The sequence below is a fragment of the Drosophila biarmipes genome, chromosome X (genome assembly GCF_025231255.1).
Source record: "Drosophila biarmipes strain raj3 chromosome X, RU_DBia_V1.1, whole genome shotgun sequence".
In the NCBI taxonomy this organism is placed as follows: Eukaryota; Metazoa; Arthropoda; class Insecta; order Diptera; family Drosophilidae; genus Drosophila; species Drosophila biarmipes.
In genome coordinates, this window is record NC_066611.1 from 15,056,337 (window position 1) to 15,080,514 (window position 24,178).

The window sequence follows — 24,178 nt, forward strand, 5'->3', positions numbered from 1 at the left end:
ACGGACTGGGGATTCGGTATTCGGGATGGCGGCCCTTTACAACGCCACTTTGCTTAATGGCCCGATACGGAGCTTAATCGTTCTGTTTCAAGTTGCCGGCCATAAAGGAAATGCATCCATCATAAAATGTTTCGTCGCTTCGCTCGCATTTTAATGCAACTCTCTCTTTATGACCCGCCACAAATTAGCCATCGAGCAGGAAAATAAACAGGATATTCTGTTCGGTTGAGTGGTATTTTCGCTTTATTTGCCAGGAGGAGTATATAAAGAATCGTTTCTAATCAATATCAATTGTATATTTTCGAAATTTCAATTAGACATGCCAAAGTAACCTTTGCAAGACCTGTCATTTCGACATGCTTTGACTTTGACAGAGCCCCAGTCAGTTGAAATCCAATCTCGATACCATTCGGATCGTTAGGCAGTACCAAATTCCAAGTAAATTATTTCTTGAAAAACATTTCAAATTCCGTACAAATTATAAGAGGCACAATGGTGTGGAACGCCCTCAACTTTTGGGATGGTCAGCCTGTTACGTCGCCCGTTTATCCGCAGATGGGGGACCTATGGAACCCCAATACCTCGGGATACCAGCGGTTACACCATGCTCCGCCCAGCCAACATAGCCATCATAACCATCTAAGCCATCTAAGCCATCAGAATCATCAGAACCAACCGAACCCGGGTTGCTGTCGGCATCAGCACCAGTATCAGCGCATGGACATGGGGGACTATCGCCAGATGAGCTGTCCTATGCCGAACTACTTTCCTCAGATGCGGGAGCCCGGCTTGGACGATGGAGAGGCTTTCTGCGCCTACAATGGAATGGAGATGAACCAGGCCTACAGCGGGGGACTACGACCTGGTGCTGGACCTGGAGCTGGAGGCCAGGGCGACTTCTGGTAGAGGCTGGACGACCACTACTTGGCGTATTTTACTGAACTTTCTGTGCGTTTGGTCTTTGGAACGATTAAAATGTTTTCTTGAAGAGTGAACTGGCAGCAGTTTTTATTCAAGCAACTAAAAACTTTAGTTTTTTTGGTGGCTTACGACATCTAGGGCCAATTTCTCAATGTCCGGCTAACTTATGTCTTAAAGTTTAATGGTTAATTTGGAATTTATGAATATTTTGCTTTATGAATACTTCCTGTGAAAGACAATCAAATTTGAGAAAATAAAATTATATGCCAACCAAAAAGGTTACTTAACGAATACTTTCACTGATACAAAATAAACTAGAACCTTAACATGTCATTGAGAAATCCCATCCTAACATCTTTACACAAGTAAATGGAAATGCGGGTTAGGGAAATGAAAATATATTTATAAGCATGGCACAACGTTTATTTCATTTCCAAATGTGCAATAAATAGGGGCCATTTCAATTTGGCAGAACGAAAGTCATAAAACAATTGTTGCACTTTCCCCAGCATTCCGATACAATGGATTTCGATTCAATTCGATTCGATTGCTCGCCCTGGCCGAGTGATATTTCTGCAATTCCCATTTACGAGCGGCGGCAGCCTGCGGCCTGTCATGGCTCGGCCTTAATTGATTTGCCTGCGCAAATATTTTGCTATAATTAAACAGTTGTCCAGGTCCGGATGCCAGGATCTTCGGCTGCACTGCAGCACTTAATGGCCTGGCCACAAACATTTGTCCAGACGGTTGCTGCCAATGCCGCTGCCGCGGGCCTTCACCTGGCTTTCACCCGGCTTTCATCCGTCTTTCAACCGACACAGCCCTCCGCCCGGGGGCGGGGCGGTACGGGGGGCGTGGCAGACGGCTTGTTTCCTTTACGGATCGAAGAACAGGACTCCGGGCGAGCAAATTGCAGGCGGGCAGCCGTTTCAGCAATTTCTGCCCAAGTAAAACTTGATTAATGTGCGCTATTCAATTTCGTCTTTATCGTGCCCCGGCGCAGCACTATCTTGAGGGGTATGTCGGAGTCTTCGAACATTTAAAATTGTAAATTCCAAATTTTAATTTATTATTTATTTAAACTAAAGGTATCATATTTAGTCCTATAAACATTTATGATATAACAATTGATACAAAAAAAAACAACTTTTATTAAAATAAATCAACCTTCAAAATATATATATAAAATATTAATATTTGACAATAAAAAAGCAACATGTAACATCCAACATGCAACATGCAACATGCAACATACAACATGCAACATACAACAATTCAACAAACTATCATAAAAAAGCCGGCAAATGCTTATTTCAACAATTTACAATAATGCAACATTCAACATACAACATTTAATATGCAACATTCAACATGAAACAGGCAACTAACATGGTGTTTACAATGTTACCTAACATTCAAACAATATTAATATAATATTTATGACATTAATAAAAGGCCACGTCATCGATATGGCCAATATGAAAAAATGTTCCTACTGGGGTACTTATAATTCCCAACTGGTTCTAGTCAAAAAAACATGACCTATGTGTTATCGTCAGCCGATGAGCCTCTTGACCGGAAGTTACCGGAAATGTGTGCGCGTGTGTGCAGTGTAGTAGTGGTCCTCCAGAAGTCGCCCTGTCATCCGGACCCAGTACCAGGTCGTACTCCCCCGCTGCAGGCCTTGTTCATCTCCATGAGGTTGTAGGCGCAGAAGGCCTCTCCCTCATCCAAGCCTGGCTCCCGCATCTAATGGAATTGGACTCCAGGAGGCAGTGCATCAGGGAAGCCTTCCAGGTATGTACTTTATTAACTATTATTTTATTTTAAAGTATTATATATATATTTAAGTATTTGTATTTAAAATTAGAGCTGAAAACTATCGATATTTTTGATGTTTTGGGAGATAAAACTCGATACCAACGATATTGTTTTTTTTTTTATTTCTACGTTTGCTCGATTTTTCGTCTATTTCTTTATTCCACCGTTTTCATAATCAAAACAGTTTATTTCTGAGGTGTTGGTAATTACGCATGCATAGAAAAAATTATATTAATTAATATACATTTTTGGAAGAGATATAATATTTATTTGTGGGGATCGTTCGATACCTCGATGGTGCCATTGTTTGTTTCGCAGCTCAATTAAAAATATTATTCAATTAGAAGAACCATATTATCATTATAATTATTATTATTTTGTAATAATAGTTATTTATTAATTGAATAGGTTTTTAAAAGCTACTCTTAAGTATTTACCAACAGACAAGACAAAAGTATATACTTTTTAAAGGGTAGCTGAGGGCCTTAATCCTTCTTGTCTTTCTCTACAATTAAGCCCAAAAAGTATTTAACAACAATTCCAGTCGAGTTTTCAGCCATTTGGCTGGAAAATGTAAATGGAAATGGGAAAAGCAGCGAGTCGAAAGGAAATGGCCAAACGCAAAAGGCGTTCAACTTGAAACACATACACAAACATATATAGGACGCTTCAGGGAAATTCCGCTCCGCTTTTCCGGACCACACCCCTCCCCCCCTGGTATTTTCCGCCTTTCGCCGCCTTTCTCCATCCATTGTCCATCGTTCTGCTGACTTTGTCAAAAATGTGTTGAAAAGTAACGGCAAAACAGAAAGTGACAGGCGTAAAAAGCGTTAGACTTGCCATCTAGCAGCCATTTTGCAACTGACAAATATGGCGGCGACTTGGGGGCGGGGGGCGTGGCAATGGAGATGAGGTAGTGGGGGGGGGGGAGGGGGGTGGTCTTCTGGCAGATGGAAGAGATTTTCGCATTTCGTATCATAAATCCCGGGCGTTGAGCGGTGAGGAGGCGGATCCAACGAGCAAAAACGATTTACGACCACACGTATGCAGATATCAGACAGGAGTTACAGCCAGCCGCATCTGTACCTTATACTATATTCTATTCATGATATGGGTACAGTGCGAAGTCACACTAAAGAACAAGAATAATATTTATTTATTAAATACTAGTTTTTGTATACATGGTTTATATGATGCAGCTTTTCTTGGGAGTACTTATTGCAAGGCCAAATATTTCCTACCAATTTTAATAATAATTGTAACACCTTTCCTTATTATCCTTAAACATGATAAACTCATAGTTCATATAAACGTAATTGTTTTATTATTTTTTAAAATAATTTTATAATTAGAATTTGTTTAATATTACGAATTTTGCTATACTACATTATTTTTATTTATTTATATTTATTTTTTTGTATATATGGTTATTGTTATGGCTGTACGAGTACTTACTTAAATGTTAAATATGTCTTCAGAATTTTTATAATAATAATTAAGGATACTAGATAATCTTATAGTTTATCTTATCTTTGATAAATTATTCAATATTATTTTTGTATTTATATTTTTAGTGAAAATATTGCATTTTAATGCATTTTTTTTACTCCCAAAAGATGACCTGCATTCTAAGCCATCATACACTTTTGTAATCCTCCCCTGTTGCCATTTCATTAGTTCATTCAGAGAGTTTTCCCTGTGCAAACAAATATATCTATACGCAAATAAATAGCGCTACAATGGCCGCATTTTCATTATCGCTTCCAATTCAATTGCGTTTGGCTTTTGATATACGTATTAAACTGGCAAAGCATTTTTGTTTATTTGTGCTGCTCACATTCAACAGAAATTTTGAAATGAATTTAGAACAAAAATGGTTGCCAGTTGAACAGATAAATAAAAAGGAAACCATTAAAAATTTTATAAAAAATTGTGATTGTGTGTGGGACTAAAATAATATCTACTGAACACGCAGAAAATCCTAATAAATGTATTAAAAAAGTTTGGTAAATATAAAGTCTATGCCGTCTGTTGTTGTTTTCCGCCGTATTTTCATTTCGCGTGTTTGTCTAAAATTTATCCAGTGGCTTTAAGCACACTTAAATGGTTTAATTGTGCCAAATTCCTGACACTTTTGGGTAGGAACAATTCCGAGGAGAACAGAAACATTTACCGAGTCTGTGGTTCGAATTTTTAAAGCCCTCGTTCCGACTGGCGGCGCATTTCTTATTATATTCCGCCGGCAATTTCCCTGATTAATTGCTGGGGTAGTATTACCTCCTTTTCCAACTGGTCGTTGCCTCGCTTTTTATTTTTGGTAATTTGGTCAAGTTGCCAGATACACTCTGTGAAGATTTTGGGGAAGATAGGGTTTTGGATTTTAAAAGGAAATATTTAAATAAAATTTAAAATTAAAGCTGAGTTTTTCTAAATTGCCTTTCAAGGTAAAGAAACATCTTTTTGACTTCCATAACTTTTGGTATCATTTTCATCTAGCAATTGCTTTGCTGACCTTTTAAATGGTTCGTTTCGGACGCGTGATTCCTGCTGCAGGGTAGCTCCTAATCGAACCCTGGAGGCAGGTCATTCCCGCCGACTTGTTACCCCATCCGCTGTTTGCTTTGGCCGTTTCCCTTTTGGCCAACTTTTGCGGCAGCGACGGCAACAGCTCATCTGTTTTTATTTATGTATTTCATTTATTTAATTCAAACGTCTGACTGAGTTGTGCGCTCTGCTGCCGCTGCCGCTGCCGCTGCCGTTGCCACACCCCCTTTTTGGAACCGCCCCCGCGGAGTCCTGCGTCCTTGAAACGGTCTTCGGTCCGTTGTTTAGTTTTCGGTCGCAATTTGCATTTGGCGCGTCCCTCTCCGGTACTGAAACAAAATTATGGAGGAATCTCTACAAAAATAATGAGGAATAGATTATCTTAACTAATAAATGTGTTATTTTGAATGAGATATAAAATATAATATTCAGTGCTATATGAAGAAAAAATGTGATATATTGAATTGAAATAACATATAGGCATACATTTTAAATTAAATTTAACATTTTGAATATTAATTTTGTGCTGGATTTAAAATATAAATTCATTATTATATAAACAATAAATACATTACTTACATTTTAGATCTGTATAATCATAAATTACATTTTATATTTATAATCTAAATTCTGTGAAAATTGATATATATATTAATGCTCTAAAAAAAATAATGAATATATTTCAAATGATTTTATTTACAAAATAATTAATAATAAATAATTCTGAGCGAGAAATAAATATAAATGTAATATTATGCTTTATATCTGGCTCTGTATAAATTCACTATTCTACTTTATACCTGGCTCAAAATGATTTAAAATTTAATTTAATATCATAACCCCTGGAATTGACATTAAATTGTGGCCTAAAGAATAAGTTTTAAGAAAGAATATTTAACTAACATAAGACAAAAATAATGAATTAAATAAATTTATATCCTCTGATATTAATTTAAACCCCATTTCCCTCAGTGCTCGTCGGCCTTCTGTTTGCTTTGGTGTTTTTCTTCATTAAATGCGTTTGAATTAATTTATAATTTGCTGACGCTTATTTATGCCGCCTTATTTCGCCCACGATTCTTCATCTTCCGCACTTCTCTTGGCCATTTTCACGCCTCTCTCGTAACTGTAATTAATTGTCATCGAATTTTCAACGAATCAGCCCGTTTTTTGTGTTTTTATTTTTATTCCTTCCTTGGTAATCGCTTTTTTTCGGTCCTATCCCCAAAAGATCTAGCAATCTCAGTTTGAGTTATGATGTTGATGCTGTGGTTGCTGCTTCATGCCTCTTGGATTTTGATATATGAGCCGGGGGGCTCTCGGTTCCAGCCCTTAATTTTGGCCGTCATTTGGTTTTGGCCACTTGCACATCAGCTTAGATTAGCCTGACTTATTGAAGAGGGTGTAACTAGGATTAAATAGCTATAAAAATGCGTGAAAGTATTTTTTTTGCCAAAAGTAATGTATAAACTTGTGAATTTGCCTATGAAGCCTACATAAACAGGCTAAAAGTAATGGATAAACTGGTGAATTTTTATATATAGTTATTACGGGTTTCTAATTTTTATAAATTCCTGTTTTATCTAGCTGTATAAAAACCTCTGATTAATTATCTAACTAGTTGGCCTGTTTAAGTGATGAAGAGGGTGTACTTTGGAAAATACTTTTTTTTTTTTGCTAAAAGTAATGGATTAACTTGTGAGTTTGTCTATGAAGTTATCACAAATTTCTTTTTGGAAAACCTTTGATTAATTGACTTCAACATTACCAGCCCTTAAAAATCGTTGCAAGCCATGAAGAAAAGTCGGTTTTCAGCTCTTTTCCCCGTCTCTCTTTTTGGTTTTTCGAAATTTTTGCTTTTCCTTTGTGCGTCGAGCACCACAGATTTTTGCTTATGATTGGGAAGAGGCCAAAAAAGGACGAAACAAAGGCAAAGGACCCGAGTGAAATGGTAACAGATATTTCGAGTGACACACCAAAAGTGTGGCAATTACAGGGCACAAATTGTCAATTGATTGCCACTTAACACGTGCGCCCACTTCAGAGGCAAAAATAGACGCAAAGGGGCCAGCCAGCAGGTCCTCTCTGTCAGCTGTCAATTGAGCCGCAAAACCCTTTCCGCACCTTTGCCTGCCCTACGTCAGAGCCAGAAAAATCGAGGCAAATCGAGGCAAATCGAAGCCAATCGAACTTATGCTAACTGAGCTGCGATAAACTCGGCTAAGCCGAAACTCCGCCTGATTTATCCTATGCAAAAGTCATTCGGCTTCAATTGGTCGTGAAATTGTTTAGTGCATTAAGACGTTCCTGAATCGTATTACATATCTTCATCAAATATTGACAGACGGTAATAAGTCAAAATCAATTGCGAGCCATTAGGCCGGAATATTTTTGATCAAATGGCGGGAAAAAATGCGAATCTCATTCTGGGGGCCAGGTTGGCCAATATTTATTTTCGCATTTGCGGGGCAACCAAACCTCTTCTTGACCATCTTTAAGTTTACTCTCGGGTTCTTTGAAGTCAAACAAATTATGAAGGTGCAGAGAAGAGGAAAAAGATTATTGGTAATAGAAAATAAAACATCATATGCTATGGTTTTTTTTTTTGTACTATTCAAGGATCCCAAAATATCATCAGCAGTAATTTTCTATTTGAAAAAAATATATAGCACTACTGTTAATTTCATTTTGCTTTTCTAACATTTTTTAAGTTTACTGAGCAGTGTTTTTTATATTAAAAAAAATATAGCTTTATTGTTTATAGATGCAACGTAGCTTAACAAATGCACAAATACTTGCTACTTCATGTCTTATAACAAAGTACTTAAATTTTTGAACCACCTTAAATTTTTTGCTTAAAATATGGACTTTCTTTGCGCTTTTGCATTAAAATATAGCACTATCCTTAACTTTATTTCGTATAACATTTTTTTAAAATTTTCTAAGCAGCCATTTTTTATTTTTTAATAAGATATAGCACTAATGATGTGTATAGATGTAACATGGCTTAACATATTTAAAAGTATTTGCTATTTGTATTTGTTTAAACCTCTTCTAATTCCACTTTCTCCTGACCATTTTAAACTTTCTCTTGATTCTTTTGTGCGGCAACATTACTCATTTGGACACTTTTTTTTCGGTTTTTTTGTTCTACCATTTCTTTGACACTTCTTGGGCCATTAAGTGGGTGGCCAGGGAAACACCCATTATATCCTGCACCGAACATCAATCAAGAGCCCTTCTCTCTGCTCCAATTTCAATTCCAAATTCGAACACAAATCCCATTGGCCGCCGTGCAGGCATTTAAACGAATGTTTCATTTATATCTATAAATACGCGGCGCGCAGTTAATTAAACATAAATGAATCAACATAATTATATTGTGCACACAGGCACTCACACTCGGCCGGGCTCCTGTTGATTTTATGCAATTTGCTTATGTAAATTTTATTTGCGTAATTTCGCGTATTTTGCCAAGTAAATGTTTCATTTGCCCTTTTTGTGCTCTAGGTTTTTTTTTCTTGTTTTAGGTGAGCCCTATATCTGTGTACTTTCAGCCACATATGAATGTCCTCGGAAATTATGCAGCAGGTTGTGCTTGGCATTAAAATTCGCAAATTGTATGGTCTGCAGTTTCAGTTTGGAATTTGAATTTACATAGAAGAAATGTAAATGATAGGTAGACTACTTTGTATATATACATACACTTTATTTAAGACTTCTAGTCCCTAAAGATTTTACTTCCCTGGCATATCAATGTATTATTTTGCATCCCCACGGACATAACAAATTCTGAGGGCAAACAAATAATTTTTAGACTTTAAGTCGGTGATGGCTTTAAACACTAAGCTGCAATTGGGGAATTGGCTTGGCCGAAAGCTTGGACATGGCCAAAAGTTAAGGCACACAATTGCACAATTCCCTCGTTGGCCGGAGGACAAAAAAAAAGGAAAATGAAAAGATGAAGGGCGTGAGATACTAGTGAATACTAGATATTCTATGTTTTATTTATTAATATCAATAGATTTACATTTTAGCCTTGAAAATACATTTTTGCTTAAATAAATCTATTGATAGGCTTACCACAAAATTTATTTTATATTTTAAAGACGATTCCCAATCTGAAGATAATATTTAAAAATATTTTTATTACATGGAAAATTATTTAATAGTTTTATTTTAATTACATTATATTTTATTTAAATAATAATGTTTCGAATAATAGTATAGGGTATACCAAACTAATGGCCAAATGCCAGCGCTCATTAAGAGCTCATGTCAAAGGTGGTCCAAATAAATGAGAACGGAAAGCGACATGGAAAAGTGTGAGAGATTTCAATTCTCCTTGGTGGAAACCCAAAAATACGTACACATGCAGCTATTTTCCAAAACTGTAACTCAGCTTTTCCGTGGCAGGGGAAGTGGGGGAGGGCTCCCCATAAAGTGGCAAATTATATCATTAAAACTTTGGCCAGAACAACAGAAAGTTCAGCTAACGCAGAAAAATGCTGGCCATTTTCCAAAACAAAAATTAAACAAAATATTAGGAGGACGCCCAGGGAGATTACCAAGTCATTGAGCAATTCGTTTGTGGATTCATTCATAAAAACAAAGTTGCACTTTAAGCGAACTTGCACTTGGGCAGCCGAAGAGGTGAGGGGTTAGACAACCGAAACCAGTAGCCATAAGTATGTCTGCCGTTTGGGCCAACTTTGTTGCGAGCTGCAAAACTTGGCCGAAATTTTCGAGCGCGTCAAGCGCATTTCCAGATACATTCGGTACAGTGCGTTTTATGGGTGTAATGTATATGCAAAATACAAAATTACCTTTAATAAACTAAATGTGAGTTAAATAAATAAATAAAATATATATTAAATTCACGTGAAAAAAACGTATGAAGCAGTTATAAAACTATTTTATTATTATTTATTTAACTAACATTTAGTTTATTCAAGGAAATTTTGTATTTTTTCATCTAAAATTTGTGTATAAAAATAGTTTTATAAAGAAAACCAAAAGAAATGTATATAAATTATACCAAGGCCACACACTTATGAGCCGCACTGCCTGGCATCCCTTGGGGGCGTCAGACCGCGCTGTGCAGATGGAGATACAGATACATTTGTGCCTGTATCAAAGGGAATCTCAGAGATACGAATACATGTGGCGGCACAGACATTTGCATGGAGTGTGGGCAGGTTCAGGGTCAGGGACACTCGAAAATGGCGTCAAGTGGATGTGGATGCAATCTGATAGACACTGCCTTGAGCCCCACTTCCAGGAACAAAATGGAGTGAAGAGTTTTCCGGGAAATGAACTAAGCCAGCCAGTCAGACGAGCAGATATGGCCAAGATGTCAGACCAATTTCCCTGGGCTTTATAGAAGATATTTCCGAGAAGGAGGTGAAGTGAGTTCAAGACGAGACAAAGTGGAATTCAATGGAAAAATACTTTTCAGAGAATATGCCATTCTAGAAGTGAAGCAAATCTTTAGCAGTTGTTTTTGGTGTTCCTGGAAATCTTGAGTTTATGGGGTGCCATAAGATGAATATTAAAATTCTCAAAAATTGCGAAAGCACTGGGAAATGCTATATTAAAATATGGAAAAGGCAACCTTGAAACGTAGACTGCTTGATGACCTTGAAGAACCCCTCCTGCAGACCAAACTGACTACCTAAAAGGTGGAAAAAAGCATTAATATAAATTCAGAAAAATTGTTATAGACTGGAAGGTGATATATACGTATAGAAACAAAAACATAAAAATGGTTTAAAATATGGAAAATGAAACTCTCAAGCAAGGACTGCTTGATGACCTTGAAGCGCCTATCCTCAAACCATGTCCAACTTACTACCTTGATAAGGTGGAATAAAAGTGAAATATAAATACCCAAACATTTTTTAGGAACTAAAAGATCTTTTATTAAACTATGGAGAACGAAACCTTCCTTGCACCTTAATTTAGACCTAACTTACTACCTTGATAAGATGGAATAAAAGCGAAATATAAATTTTCAAAAATTGCTTAAGAAGGTGCTTTATTAAAATATGGATAGGGAAACCCTCAGACAAAGACCGTCTGCTGACCCTGGAGAACCCATTCGTGCTCCTTGAGCCAGGCCCGAATCAATCAATTGCAATTGATAGCTGAACTTTTCACGAGGCGCAACAATCGCCTTAAAGCAGTTTTCGCCACTTCTGTGCGTGTGTGGGTGCCGAGGTGTGTATGTGTGAATATTATTGAAATTATTTAATAACATAAACACGCAAACTTTGGCGACAAATAAAGGGCGGCTACAACTGCAAAAACAACTGCCGAAAACGTGACAAAGCCCGGCACACCTACAACAGCAACACCAACACACATGAATATTTCATATGCCATCCGGAAGGGTGTTGTCATATACATATATGCGAGGAGCACATACCCTCGCCCATACACACATGCATAATACACATATGTATGTGCGAGGGGAGGCAGCAACAAAAACGGGGGCAAAGCAAACAATTTCACTTAGTTGGGGCTAATAAATGTCAACGATAATGTTGGACATTATTTTTTCTGCTCCTTTTTTCACACACACACACGGGCACAAGAAGGTGTAGATTTGGGATTACAGGGTAGCAAGAGTGCTACTTATATTGGAAGAGTGAGAGAGAGAGTTTTTAAGAACTAGACATTCAAAATGGTATTAAAAGAAGGTACTTAAAAATACATTTAAAGAAATGTGTACCTTAGGGTACATAAAGGTACCTAAAAAGATTATTTTCTTATACGCATGTAGGTACCTAAAAATAATACTAATTTTATATTTTATACCATATTTTTCGTTCATTAAATTTTAATTATTCAATATAATATAATAACCTATTATAATTTTTATTATTACTTAGGTACCTAAAAATAATAATTTTTACTTCTTTTAGAATTTTTCGTGTTTTTAAAATTTTAGTTTGTCATCGAATGTCAAACCCTATAAATTTAATATATATATTATATGTCTTTATTTTTATTACTATTAGCACATACGTTGGTTTTAATATTTTGTATTGAATCATAAGTACCTAAATATGACATGAATAATTTTTAAAAGTTTCATAACTTTTTCGTTTCTTTCAAATTTTAGTTTTTTAAAAATAAAACCTAATAACTTTTCAGGGTTATACGAAAGTAGAAAATATTTAAATATGCTTAAATAGGGTTTTCTAATAAAACATTTATTTTTAGAAGTGATAAAAAAAAATTAAAAAAACATTAATATACATTGTATCCCAAAAACAAACAGGGTATCCTTGCAAACGAATATTCTTGTAGACCATCGTATCCCCACCATCCTTTAAGCGACCTTGTCATAGTTTCGGTTCTTGTTGCGTCCTGTCAACATTTCCGCCTGGCAAATGAATTTCTCTCCAAGATTACCACCCGCCAACCGCCTTTGGCGCAGGGGCGTGGCAGGAAGGTGCCAAAGGGGGCTAAGGAGCGTAAAGGGGGCGAAGGGGTAAAGGGCCGGGGGACAGGTCTAATTAAATTAATTACAGTTGTCAGAGGCAGGCGCAGATAACACATATGGAACATGGCGGGTCGAAATAAACTTATGCTGGCACATCGTCAAAATCCAAGGAGTCGTCCTGCCCGGGATCCATGTGGAGTATCCTCGCCGCCTAGTTTATGACAGGCGGGTGGTCTTTTTTCGGCAAGCCAGTTGGCTTAGCTGGAAAACTCATCAATCTAATCCCCAGTTATTTCCGTGACATTTTCTTTGTCAACGCCAGGTCGACGACGACGACGACGACGACGACGACGACGATGACTGCCATGGCGATGGGCATGCGGATGAGTCCGAAGAACATGGCTCTTAAAGTCTGGGATGCTGCTGCCGCTGCTCCTGGATAGACGACAATTTCATTTACATTTTAGTTTACGTCTTCGTCCTGCCTGATCCCTTTCCGGGCTTGTGTTACCACCTTGTAAGGCCATAAAACTGATGTTCTCCTTTCGGCCAACCGAAATATCCCTGTTTTTGGGGGCAGCCCATTGATTCCGCTCGCTTTGGGGGCGGCTCTTGGACTTTAAGTCAATCTCCTCAATTGTTATGGCCCAGTCAAAGGCAAAAGGCAGTGGGGCCTGCAGTCTGGGGTGTGACACTAGTTGGGCAGGACTGAGTGAAACATTACAAATGGGGACTTTGGGCGTATTAAGCTAACATTAAGTCTACATGACACCGAGGAGCTGATGACTGCTTTAAGTTATTACTATCTGCAGAATATCTCATTATTTAACTGGTTATCATGATTTAATTCTTAAGGTTTTTTTAAACTTTAGTTTTTCAATATTTTTACCCACAAAATCGCATGGCATTTTTCTTTTTAACTAAATTTTTTATGTTAGCAACTAGCCTTAAGATTATATGCAAAAACGAAACTGAAATATTTATTTTCAATTTTATTTTTTATTCTTCTATTTATTTTTTGTTTTTTCTATGAAATCCATGACTAGATTTAGGCTAAATGTTTGAAATCACTGTAGTGTTCAGTGTCTAGTACCTAAAAGTATGCAGTAAGTAAAGGATAGTCGTCTTGCCTTCCATTTCTGAGCTTTAAATTATTTGTTGCATACTTTTAGACTTCTGAAAATGAGACTTAGTAGCGGTTTCTGTCGAACCCCTTAAGACTTTTTAAAAAAATATTATATTAAGACAAATTTGCCTTAAATTGAAATGTTAATTTCAATTATAACCAATGCCTCATGGAATACGGCAAACTATTTATTAATTCTCTGAAATTTATGTTTTGACTTTGGAGCAATACTCCCGTTAAGATCTGCGGTGTTTGTGATAAATTCCAAGTGTGCTGACCTTTTCCACACTTCCGAATTCCGCAACCAAACGCTTACAATCAATCGAAGTTTGCCGAACAAATGAATTGATGTGGTTAATTAACATGCCTGATTGGCACTGGCACTTGGCCGATATGCAAATCGCCATGTGATTGGTTTAGGCCCGATTCGAGAGCAAACAAATAATTCGCCTCGATTTGCATCTTCAGCAGTTCGCACTCCATTTCCGGGTAATTTTTATTCCGCTTTGGGTTCGCTTTGAGACGGGGCTTTGCGGGCCTTTTTGTGTTTTTCTCATGTTTTTTTTTTTTGGCAGCCGCAACCGCAGTGTTAATTTATTTATCGATATCGATGGGGAAAATGGTCTCTAGGCCGGCACGTGATGGTGTTTCCCTCCTTTGGCCGACCATTTCCACATTTTCCAACCCCCACCGTCGCTTTGTTCCTGACCCGACACTAAATTATCGTTTTCAATGCTTTGCTTGAGCTGCCATTTGCTGATTGCCACCGTTCCGCAAAAATGGTTGGACCCCACATACAGATGTCCCTATAATAAACACATTGCTGGTCAGCATAATGGTTTTATTAACCCTGGAAATCAACCCATAAAATGATATATATATTTTTTTTTAATATACATATCCAAATGTTTACTTGTATATACTTCTTAGCCAAAAAATATATTTGAACATACTATATATTATAAAAATATTTTAGTCTTAATAGGTTAAATCCTTGAAAAAATGCTTTCTCCAAACTATCAATATATTTTACATTTCTTGTTGGCTTATCTTGATTCTGATTTTGGTGTTCATTGATTTAAATACATTTCAATGTTAAAATACGTAAATAAACCAGAAAGGTTTTAATACAAAGGCTTTTCAAAATATATTTGCATTTAAATGTGGGAATTATAGTTTAAAAATTTGTAAATAGTAAGGACTAAAAAAAAAACCAAATTCTTGACCACAATTGTCCGATATGTTTGGTATTTGGGTTCGTGGCACATAAATTGCCGCTCTTTTAACTTCGGCTCAGATTTGGATTTCAATTCAATTGCATCGAGTGCCGTTGGTGTGCGTGTGGCATGTGTTTGTAATCCTGTCGAGGATTAGGCCTAAGCCTTAACCCTCGATGACCATTTGCCGCCAGTCGTTGACTTTTTACTGTCTACATGTGGGCACCTAATTGATGCAATGCATTTGAGCCGCCAGACCTGACATAACTTTGCTTTTAAGCCCCTCCACTCACTTTGGCTAAAAGGGGGCAAAAAAAGCAGAGGAAAAGAAAGTGGAAAAGGCAAAGAGAGGGCAAAAAAGAAAGCGAAAGGAGAGGTCTTAATTCAGAATGCTTCCATTAAGGTCTCTTACTTGAGTGCAGAATTTTCGCATCATTAAAAATACTAGAGGACAATAAGATGCCACTTTATTTATTAAGAAATTCAAAAAATTTCACATTATTATCTTTGTTAAAAGTAAAAAGGTCTAATATTTCTAAGGATTTAAGCTAAATAAAAGCAAATGTAAAATATATTTTTCTTTTTTTCCCCAATATTTTCAACCAATTTACACTTAACCATTTATTTTCCGCGATTACCGAATTCCTGTTGATGAATTGGGCTCTTAAAATCGAATGCCATGCGCTGGCTTGCTAACTGGAAATTGTTTAGAGCAGCTGCATCTTTTTTATGCGCCGCCGGCACTTAATCTTGATTTATGTGGCCACCGGAGCGGACAACGAATCTATTACGCATACGCCCCATTTGCCCGTCGCAAAGCCGCAATAAATGCGCGGAATCAGCGGCATTGGCCAAGTGCAACCGCTGAAACTGCAGCTGTTTATGGACTCATCAGCCGCAGAATGCACAGGGGAGGTGGGGAAAGGTCAGGGGTTAAGCCGAAAATGATAATGCCCCGGGGCTTACCTCAGTCGTCATCTATTATTGGGCTTAGAATGTGTTGATAAATCTTGTAAAACTAAGTGAAGATGGGTTTTCTAAATGCAGGCAACATTTTATTGCAGTTATAATATTATATTATAGTATTTATAGTATTATAAAGATAGTAATTTCATAGACCATGGAGAGTTGTGCCAATAAATTACTGAAAAGTTTAACAATTATTTTTAGTACCCTTCTCTTGTAATTCAGTAAGTTGCTTTGCGATTGAATATAGAAAGTTATAAAAATGATCAAATTAAATTGTAGAATCAAATGAATAGACAATTAAATTATTCATTTAACTACAATAATTTAGGTCGATTGTAATAGTCCTATACCTCACGAAATCCAGACGTAGTGCCTTCAACTAAGTTTCCTCAGGCCAAGGCTTACTTCACCACCCATAAATACATCCCATACATCGCCTAATTGCTCAGACAACCATTAACAATGGCCATCAAAATCCTGCTCTACTTTGATTTGCAAAATTGAAATAGCAAAAGGTCAAATTGCGCGAAATTATTATGCTTAATAACCAGCGTGAGCGCGGCGGCATAATGACAATGGCGAACGAGTTCCGCTTTTTGGCCGGGAGTGGCTGCAGTTTCCGGTTAACGGTTCCGAAGCCCGGGGTCAGGGGGTCGTGATTATGCTGGGGATTATGATTATGGCTTCGGGGCTCAGTGTTCAGTGTTCAGGTTGAATGGAAAATGTGGTGTAGGAGTACCGAAAACGCCTCTGGCTGATTTAGGTATGGTACTAGGTACTTACGCCTAGCCCAAATAATTATAAATTAATTCTACCTTATATCTACCGTATTTTCTATACCTACTTTTCTTTGGCCTTCCCCTTGATTGTTCAAAAAAATTAAGTACCTTTTCCACCACCGATTGAGCGAGTTTAATAGTCAAATGCCATGGAATCGCAGCCAATTGATGGCCATTGCGGTGAGTGGACTGTCGAGTGTTGAGTGCTGACTCGGAACGGCAACTGTCACGCATTGTTATCGTCCTGGATCGTCCTCGGGGGCCCAGAGCCGTCATTTGGCCAGCTGCACCTCTAATTACGGCACATTATCCTCGAAGCCAGGACCACCGAACGATGTCCATTCTTGGCCAGCATAAATGTATCTATATCCACATATATACACCTTTATTCCGGCACTTGGGTTTGGTTTTCGTGTGCGTTTTTGGTGTGTAATTTATGCGCATATGTTAAATGCTAGAGCCACACTCATAACTCACACAAAAATATGTAATCAAAAACATTAGGGCCGCATAATGGCCTCGAACGACAGGGCCAGAGAAATGTCTCGGATTAGACGGGCTGCGATAAGTGAGAGCTCAAAATAGGAATGATAGAATAGAACTAAGGTATCACCAAAAATCTTGGATGGCTTACTAATGTTGCCATTTATTATTGTTAGGATATTTTCTGATTTAAATTGGACTATTTTGAATCTTAGGCATTATTAGTTCAATTATTTTAAAATTGAGGGGAAGTCAGCTAGCTGTTGTCCTCTGAAATATGAAAACGGCTTGAAAATGTAGTAAGGTAAATATCTGGAATATAAATGCTTTAAGAAGGTAATATAATTTTTAGGAAACCAAGATAAATAAGTATTTTAAAATACTTATGTGTATTATTATTATAATGATGTGCAAACTAATAATATTTTTAGAAAATTATTAAAAACACAAGCGAAACAGTGATCAACGTTAAAATATATTGAACAATTGTTTTCCTAATTTATCAGAATAAAAGCAATAGAAAAACTCTTAGATTTTATTTTAATAATATTTTGCATTTATTTAAATTGTCTGTGAATGGTTTTCATCTTATTTGCTAAATAAATTAATAATACATAATTTTAAAAATTAATTATAATAATTAATAATATAAATAATAATCATTAATAATAATAATTATTAATAATATTATTAATAACAATTAATTAATAATAATTAATAATAATAATTAATAATAATAATTAATAATAATAATTAATAATAATAATTAATAATAATAATTAATAATAATAATTAATAATAATACAAATTTATATAGATTTTTTTTTAGAATTATTAGATGTGTTTCCCACCCCAAGGTCGTAGGTCAGGAAACGATAAACACAATGACCTTGGCAATGGGGCACTTGGGTGCACTTCCATATCATTGCACATATCAAGCAATTTAAGAATGATGATGTCAGGGAAACCACCCCCCCATACACACATATACACATAAACTAATTTGCAATAAATATCAAATTTAGAAACCAGAACTCGAGCAACATTGTGCTACTTTCTCTCGCGTGGATTTTATGGCATTTGCCTTTCGGGCAATAAAATCAAAATAAGCAGCGACTGGCTAACAACTTGGCCACCCACTTTCTCCCCCACACACACATGCGGGCTTTAATAATCATAAAAAGCTGAAAAAAACGTAAAGAACCAGGAAAAGGTAAATTAGAAGGGCAAAAGTAAAAAAAGAAGCACTAAAAAAAAACAGAAAGAAAGAAGGAACGAGGTGGCAACATTTGAGCAGCAGACAATAGACAAAGTTGAAATGCAATTGAAAGTTGGCAAAAAGCTAAAAGAAAGTCCAGGGGGCGGTGAGTGAATTCGTGTCCCGCGGCAGCCACAAGAAATGTCATAAATGTGGATTCAGTATCCTGCGTGTCTGCCAGTGTGTGTAGGTGCACGCAGAAAAATCTGCAATACTCTAAATATAGTTTTGGTTCTGTTTCCGATAACTAAAAGGTATATCAAAGCACCAAAAAATAATTATTCCATTGAAAAGTAGTATTTAATATACTTACAAAAATAAAAGTATGACCATTAGGTTGTTGAAATTGGCACACGCTTAAAAACCCTAAATATGATTGCTAATTATAATATACCGAAAAGTATTTACACAATTGATAAGTATTGTTTAAAATATTTCGAAACATAAATTCATAATAATACTCTTAATAATCTTATAGCATATTTAGGATTGATATAGGTAAAATAAAAATGATGTGACATAGTACATCATAGTTTTCTTTTAAGGTAAACTTAAATCTAAGGTTTACTATCTGTTGAAAAAGTCTAAAAATTCATGACTTTTCTATATTCCGCCTGAGTTAAGAAGGTCTCGCCAAATTCATATGTAAAACTTTATTGAGGCCATGAGAAAGGGTGAAGTAGTAGGGCAATGCGGGTCCGCAACTGCAAAGCTAACAAATTAGCAGCGTGGATAAAGCAGGGGGAGTGGCCAAGGGGGCGTGGCGTGGAGGCGGAAGGGTGTGTAGAAAGTTTCCTGCAACCGGACAAGTTTAACAAAAGTCTTAACATATTTTCGTAATCCAAAAGTTTACTACAAATGCGACTTAATTGTTGGTGAGCGTTGCCATCTTCCGCCAAAGCTTTTCCCACCTCCTTTGTGCCGCCTTTCCTTTTGCCGCTTTTCCCGCTTTTCCCCGCCTTTCCCCCGCTTCCCTCCGCTTTTCCCGCTTTCCTTCCCGTAAACAAAAGCCCCTAGAATGCCAAGGAGAAAACCCAAAAGGAATTCGCCGCTGATGATGTTTTGCGCGCTTTTTATTAAGTGATTAAAACAGAAAGCAAAATAAAGAAGGCAACTCGAAAAAGAAAGTTGGAACTAAGCTGCAAAAAAAAAGGAAGAAAGCAAAAGAAAGTTGTCAACTTGATGAGAGATTCCCCAGAGATTTGGAATTCCCGGGTGCTAAGTAAGGAAATTAATACTTGGTTGCGGAAAGTACAACATTTTCTTGCTTGCATTTTGGTGATTATTCTCGGTCAGTTAATTGGATAGAAGAAGTTGAATAATTATTTCTTATGACGAGTTTATTTTTCCCCAGTTTTCATAATGAAGCATATGCAATTTAAGGTTTTTGTCTGATAAACTGAATTTAATTCGAGGCGAGGCACTTATTGTTCAGTGATTTCAATAAATCCCGAGTGCCCATGAAAACATAATTAAAAGTTAATGGGGTGTAAGCAATTAAAAATTGCATTTAATGAGGGGCAATTAATTTAATTATTATTTCTAGTTTTTCAAACCTAAAACTACTTTTCAAGAGCAGTTTAAGATGCTATGTTGTTGCTAGGAAGATTCAATGCTCAAAACTTGAATTTGCTTAGCTTAACAAAGCAGTCTAGTTTCCTGTGGTCAAGGATAATTAGAGCTCACAATCAGAGTTAAGTGTGAGATGAACAATAGAGATTGAATATCAAGCTCCTGCCGATTACCAATTAAAGAACTTGATTTCAAAGGAGCCCCTAAACTGCAGCCACACACTCAGATTCCAGGACACCACGGACAATGTGTTCTTGTGGTCCAAGTCGGCTTTCTCCCGCATCCTTTGGACTTTCTGCTTTCTCCCCTACACTTTCCCCCTTGCCAACCCCTTTCGCAATATCTCTGGGTGTTCGATTACAGTTTTGGTTTTTCGGTTTTCGGTTACGGCCTTTCAATTTGGACCCCGACTTGGTCTTAAGTCGACTCGGGCCGTAAGTGGTTTGCCCAACTCATCACGCCCCTTGGCCCGACGGAATCAATAAGTGTGTGTGACATTTGTGTCACATTTATGTCCAGTTCTGAGGCATTAATGTGTCCTGCTTTATGGCCTGGTCATAGTTCGTGCTCGTGTTCGTGCCCCAGCCGCTCTGGGTGCCGTCGTTCTGTCCGTATTTATTACGGCAACTCAACTGACACGCCAGGGCTGATGCCCAAAAAGGGGCACTCCCGCACTGGGAAAAATTGGAAGGAGGTCAGATAAATAAATTCGAGTTCCATGAAATCTGCGTGTCAAATTATTATAAATTTAAAATATATTATTTTCAGTCTACAAAAATAATTGTTTTGGCTCGATACACCCCCTTACAAAAATTGAAAAAATGGGTCAAAAAATAAATTTTATTTTAAATGATGCAGATCGATAGCAAATTAAGCCAGCTTTCCGAAACAGTCGGTCTTTTAGCTGTACTCCTTGATTTGGTCGAACTACGATTAAAAAACCACAAAGAAAATCTGTTTTTTTTTTGACTAAAAACTGAAATTCAAAAAATCACGATACACCCCCTTACAAAAATTGAAAAAATGGGTCAAAAAATAAATTTTATTTTAAATGCTGCAGACCGATAGCAAATTAAGCCAGCTTTCCGAAACAGTCGGTCTTTTAGCTGTACTCCTTGATTTGGTCAAACTACAAAGGAAAACCCACAAAGAAAATCTGTTTTTTTGACTAAAAACTGAAATTCAAAAAATCACGATACCAAAATTTCAAAAATGGGTAAATTTTCCTTTAAGGGATGTAGATCGATAGCAAATTTAGCCAGCTTTCTAAAACGGTTAGTATTTTAGCTGGGTGCCTTGATTTGGCCTAATTGCGATAGGAAATCCACAAAAGATGTAAATTTTTTTTACAATTTTCAAACCCGTTTGTTTATCATATTTTTCTTTAAATTGTAAACAATTGTATTTAATAAAATATAACCACAGCTCCATTTAATAGCACAAATGAGTCAGCTACCATCAATTCGTTAGTTATTCATCCCATTTTATTCCATTTTATGTGGCTTTGGCACAGTTTCATATTAGCTGCGGCTATGAACAATGACGATGGCAATTTTCCGGGACGCAAGCAATTGCTATGATTCTCCCTGTGTGTCCGTGGATGAAGCCACTCCCGTCTGTCTCCGGCTGTGATGTTCCGCCTACCCGAGGACACACAGAATGAAGACATAAAAACTTATGAAATCTTCTCCGGGCAACTGTCACCGCATGCGATTATGCCGGCTGATGTAGGGGGCTTGTTAATAAATAGTTGGACAGGAGGCAGGATTTAATGCGAGTCCTTGATGGCTTTTATCGATTGATATTATCGTCGGGCCACAGGCTTGAGTTCTTCGCTGCACAAACCTACTGCATTTGTGCCTGGCCAAATGGTTTTATTGCACTTTTGGCCCCTCAAGGCGGGCAGCATCCCCGGCCACCGAGGCACCTGGCTCCGAGGCGAGGCGGGTCCTTCGATTGGCTTAGGCCAGGCTGCCGGTCTGGCAATCCACTTTAAGCGCCGTCAATGTCTGCGCCAACAGTTCGGATAATCCCGTAAATATTTATGCGCCGTTTGGCCCAAAAAGCGGATGGCCGGAGCGGAGACCAGCTGATGACAACAAAGGCATAAATGGTTTTACTGTGAACTCAACTCGAAAACTCGTCTATGGGCCACCATAATCGATGGCTGGCGAAGGGAAGTCGAAGTCGAAGGAGGGTCCCCAACTTAATGCCAATGTCGTGCTAACTTCCATGTAATCTGCCGAGAATTTGAGCCAGTTCCCGGACTCACATAAGTGCTGGCTGAGGATTAGCAGAGGAACATGTGTAGTCGAAGGACCAAATTTTATGTCCGGCTTTCGCTTGTTAATTGAAAAAGTTGATTATAATTCTGATTACTGGATTATTGGCACTTTGAAGCCGCTTTCCAAGCGGTTACCGTAACCAACAAGAAGTCAAGTCTATTTTCTATTTAAATTACTTTAGGCTATGGTAAAATTACTTTCAAAATATTTAAATTATTTAAAGTTTTGCTAAAGGTTCTTCCAAAATATAAAGAAATTTTTATTTAAAGATTTTTAATATTGTCTCATTAATAAAAATATACCACAAATTGCTAATGCGAATGTAAATAATATAGGTTGTTTTTAGGTAGATAATAACATTATTATTTTAAATGCTGGCGAATCTAGTCTAAAAAATTGAAAATATCAGCTTTAAAAAAAATTATTATCTGCCAAAAATTAATAATATGTTAAGCGGAATATAAATAATAATTCTTATATTCTAACATTTTTTTGATTCTTATAAATTATTATTTTTTGAAATTAAATAAAATTACTAGTTAAGAGTTTTAACAGTCATTTTTAATTTTCTTTAAGTTCTGGATAAAAAGTGCCCCAAAATTGCAAACATTTCTTCTAATAATATCCCAATTGTCAAGTAAATATTTAAATTTAAGTAATATATGCTGAGTTTAATCAGGCTTGGGGCTTTAAATACAAAAGAAGTTATTTATAAAATTGTTTAGGAAATTCTTTTAAATTTGGACTTTGCTGAATAGGTTTTGTGCAATATTTGCTGGCATATTGTTAATGTTTTTCCTTTGGAAATTCAAGAGCATTCCAGAAATAGCCAAGAAGAAAGCCACACTGGCCGACATGCAGTCGCTGTCACGAATCGGGCCAACTCCTTTTGGCCAGGACGGAAAGGAGGAAAAAAAGCGGAGAACACGGAAAACAGAGTGGACCGGGCCAACGGGCATTGGTCAAATGTGGCCAGGGCCGCGTACGTGTGCGGCTCTCCATTTGGCCATTTGGGCATTTGGACACTCGGCATTTGTGGACAGCAGTGTGCGTCGACCGTTCTGGCATTGAAACAAATTGAAAAGTTGCGTTTGTCCGTGAAATTGCAGCCAGGCCAGCCCACAGCCCACAGCCCATAGCACCCACCATCCTAATGGCACACGAAGGCGATACTCCGGCGGGGCAATTACACCACGTCCCACACTCGGGCCTGTCAATAACTTCATTTCCGGTACAACGTGATTTAATTAACGATTACCATTTCCCCTCTGTCCTCGTGGCCCCTGGCCCCTGGCCTATTTTTTATGTAACAATTAAGTGGGTTTCCTTGTGCGTGCCCTCGTAGAGGCCCCTTGCAGACCGCATTATAATTGCAGGACGTGGCCGGTCAAAGGGAGCTTCGATCTCGGGGGCCCACATATGTGTGCGAGTAGGTATTTCCAGCTAATTCCGTATTAATTTCCCGCTCTGATCGGCATACAAATGCTGCCCTACGATTCCATTAGCCGCTCGGCTGCATTTCGCATGCATCGGCCAACTTTTCCACTTAAACTTGCCCAGCTGAATCCCTTTTGACCGGCCATAAATGTGCAAGGGATTGTGTGTTCCTGAAATCTGAGGTGTTTCATAAAGTCTAGGAAAGGGCTGTGGGTGTTCTGCATTTTTTTTAGAAGCCCTTCTGCTTAGATTGCCTCTTTTTCCCATGAAAATGTTGCCCTTCATCTGGTTTCTTATTTTTCTTAATTTATTTATT

At 37.3% G+C, this 24,178-nt stretch overlaps 2 protein-coding genes across 2 annotated transcripts in view; both read left to right on the forward strand.

Annotated features, from left to right (window-relative positions):
* The first annotated feature begins 378 nt into the window (after window positions 1–378).
* LOC108032222 (uncharacterized) lies at window positions 379–995 on the forward strand. Its single transcript, XM_017106088.3, has one exon. The coding sequence runs from the start codon at window positions 493–495 to the stop codon at window positions 904–906; it is 414 nt and encodes a 137-aa protein (XP_016961577.1). The 5' UTR covers window positions 379–492; the 3' UTR covers window positions 907–995.
* A 1,395-nt stretch (window positions 996–2,390) lies between these two features.
* Window positions 2,391–24,178, forward strand: part of LOC127011515 (uncharacterized) — a 121,139-nt gene continuing 99,351 nt past the window's right edge. Inside the window, exons 1-2 of the mRNA XM_050888521.1 lie at window positions 2,391–2,421; window positions 2,504–2,718. Of these exons, the coding sequence (XP_050744478.1) occupies window positions 2,391–2,421; window positions 2,504–2,718 (246 nt within the window). The remainder of the gene's footprint in view (window positions 2,422–2,503; window positions 2,719–24,178) is intronic.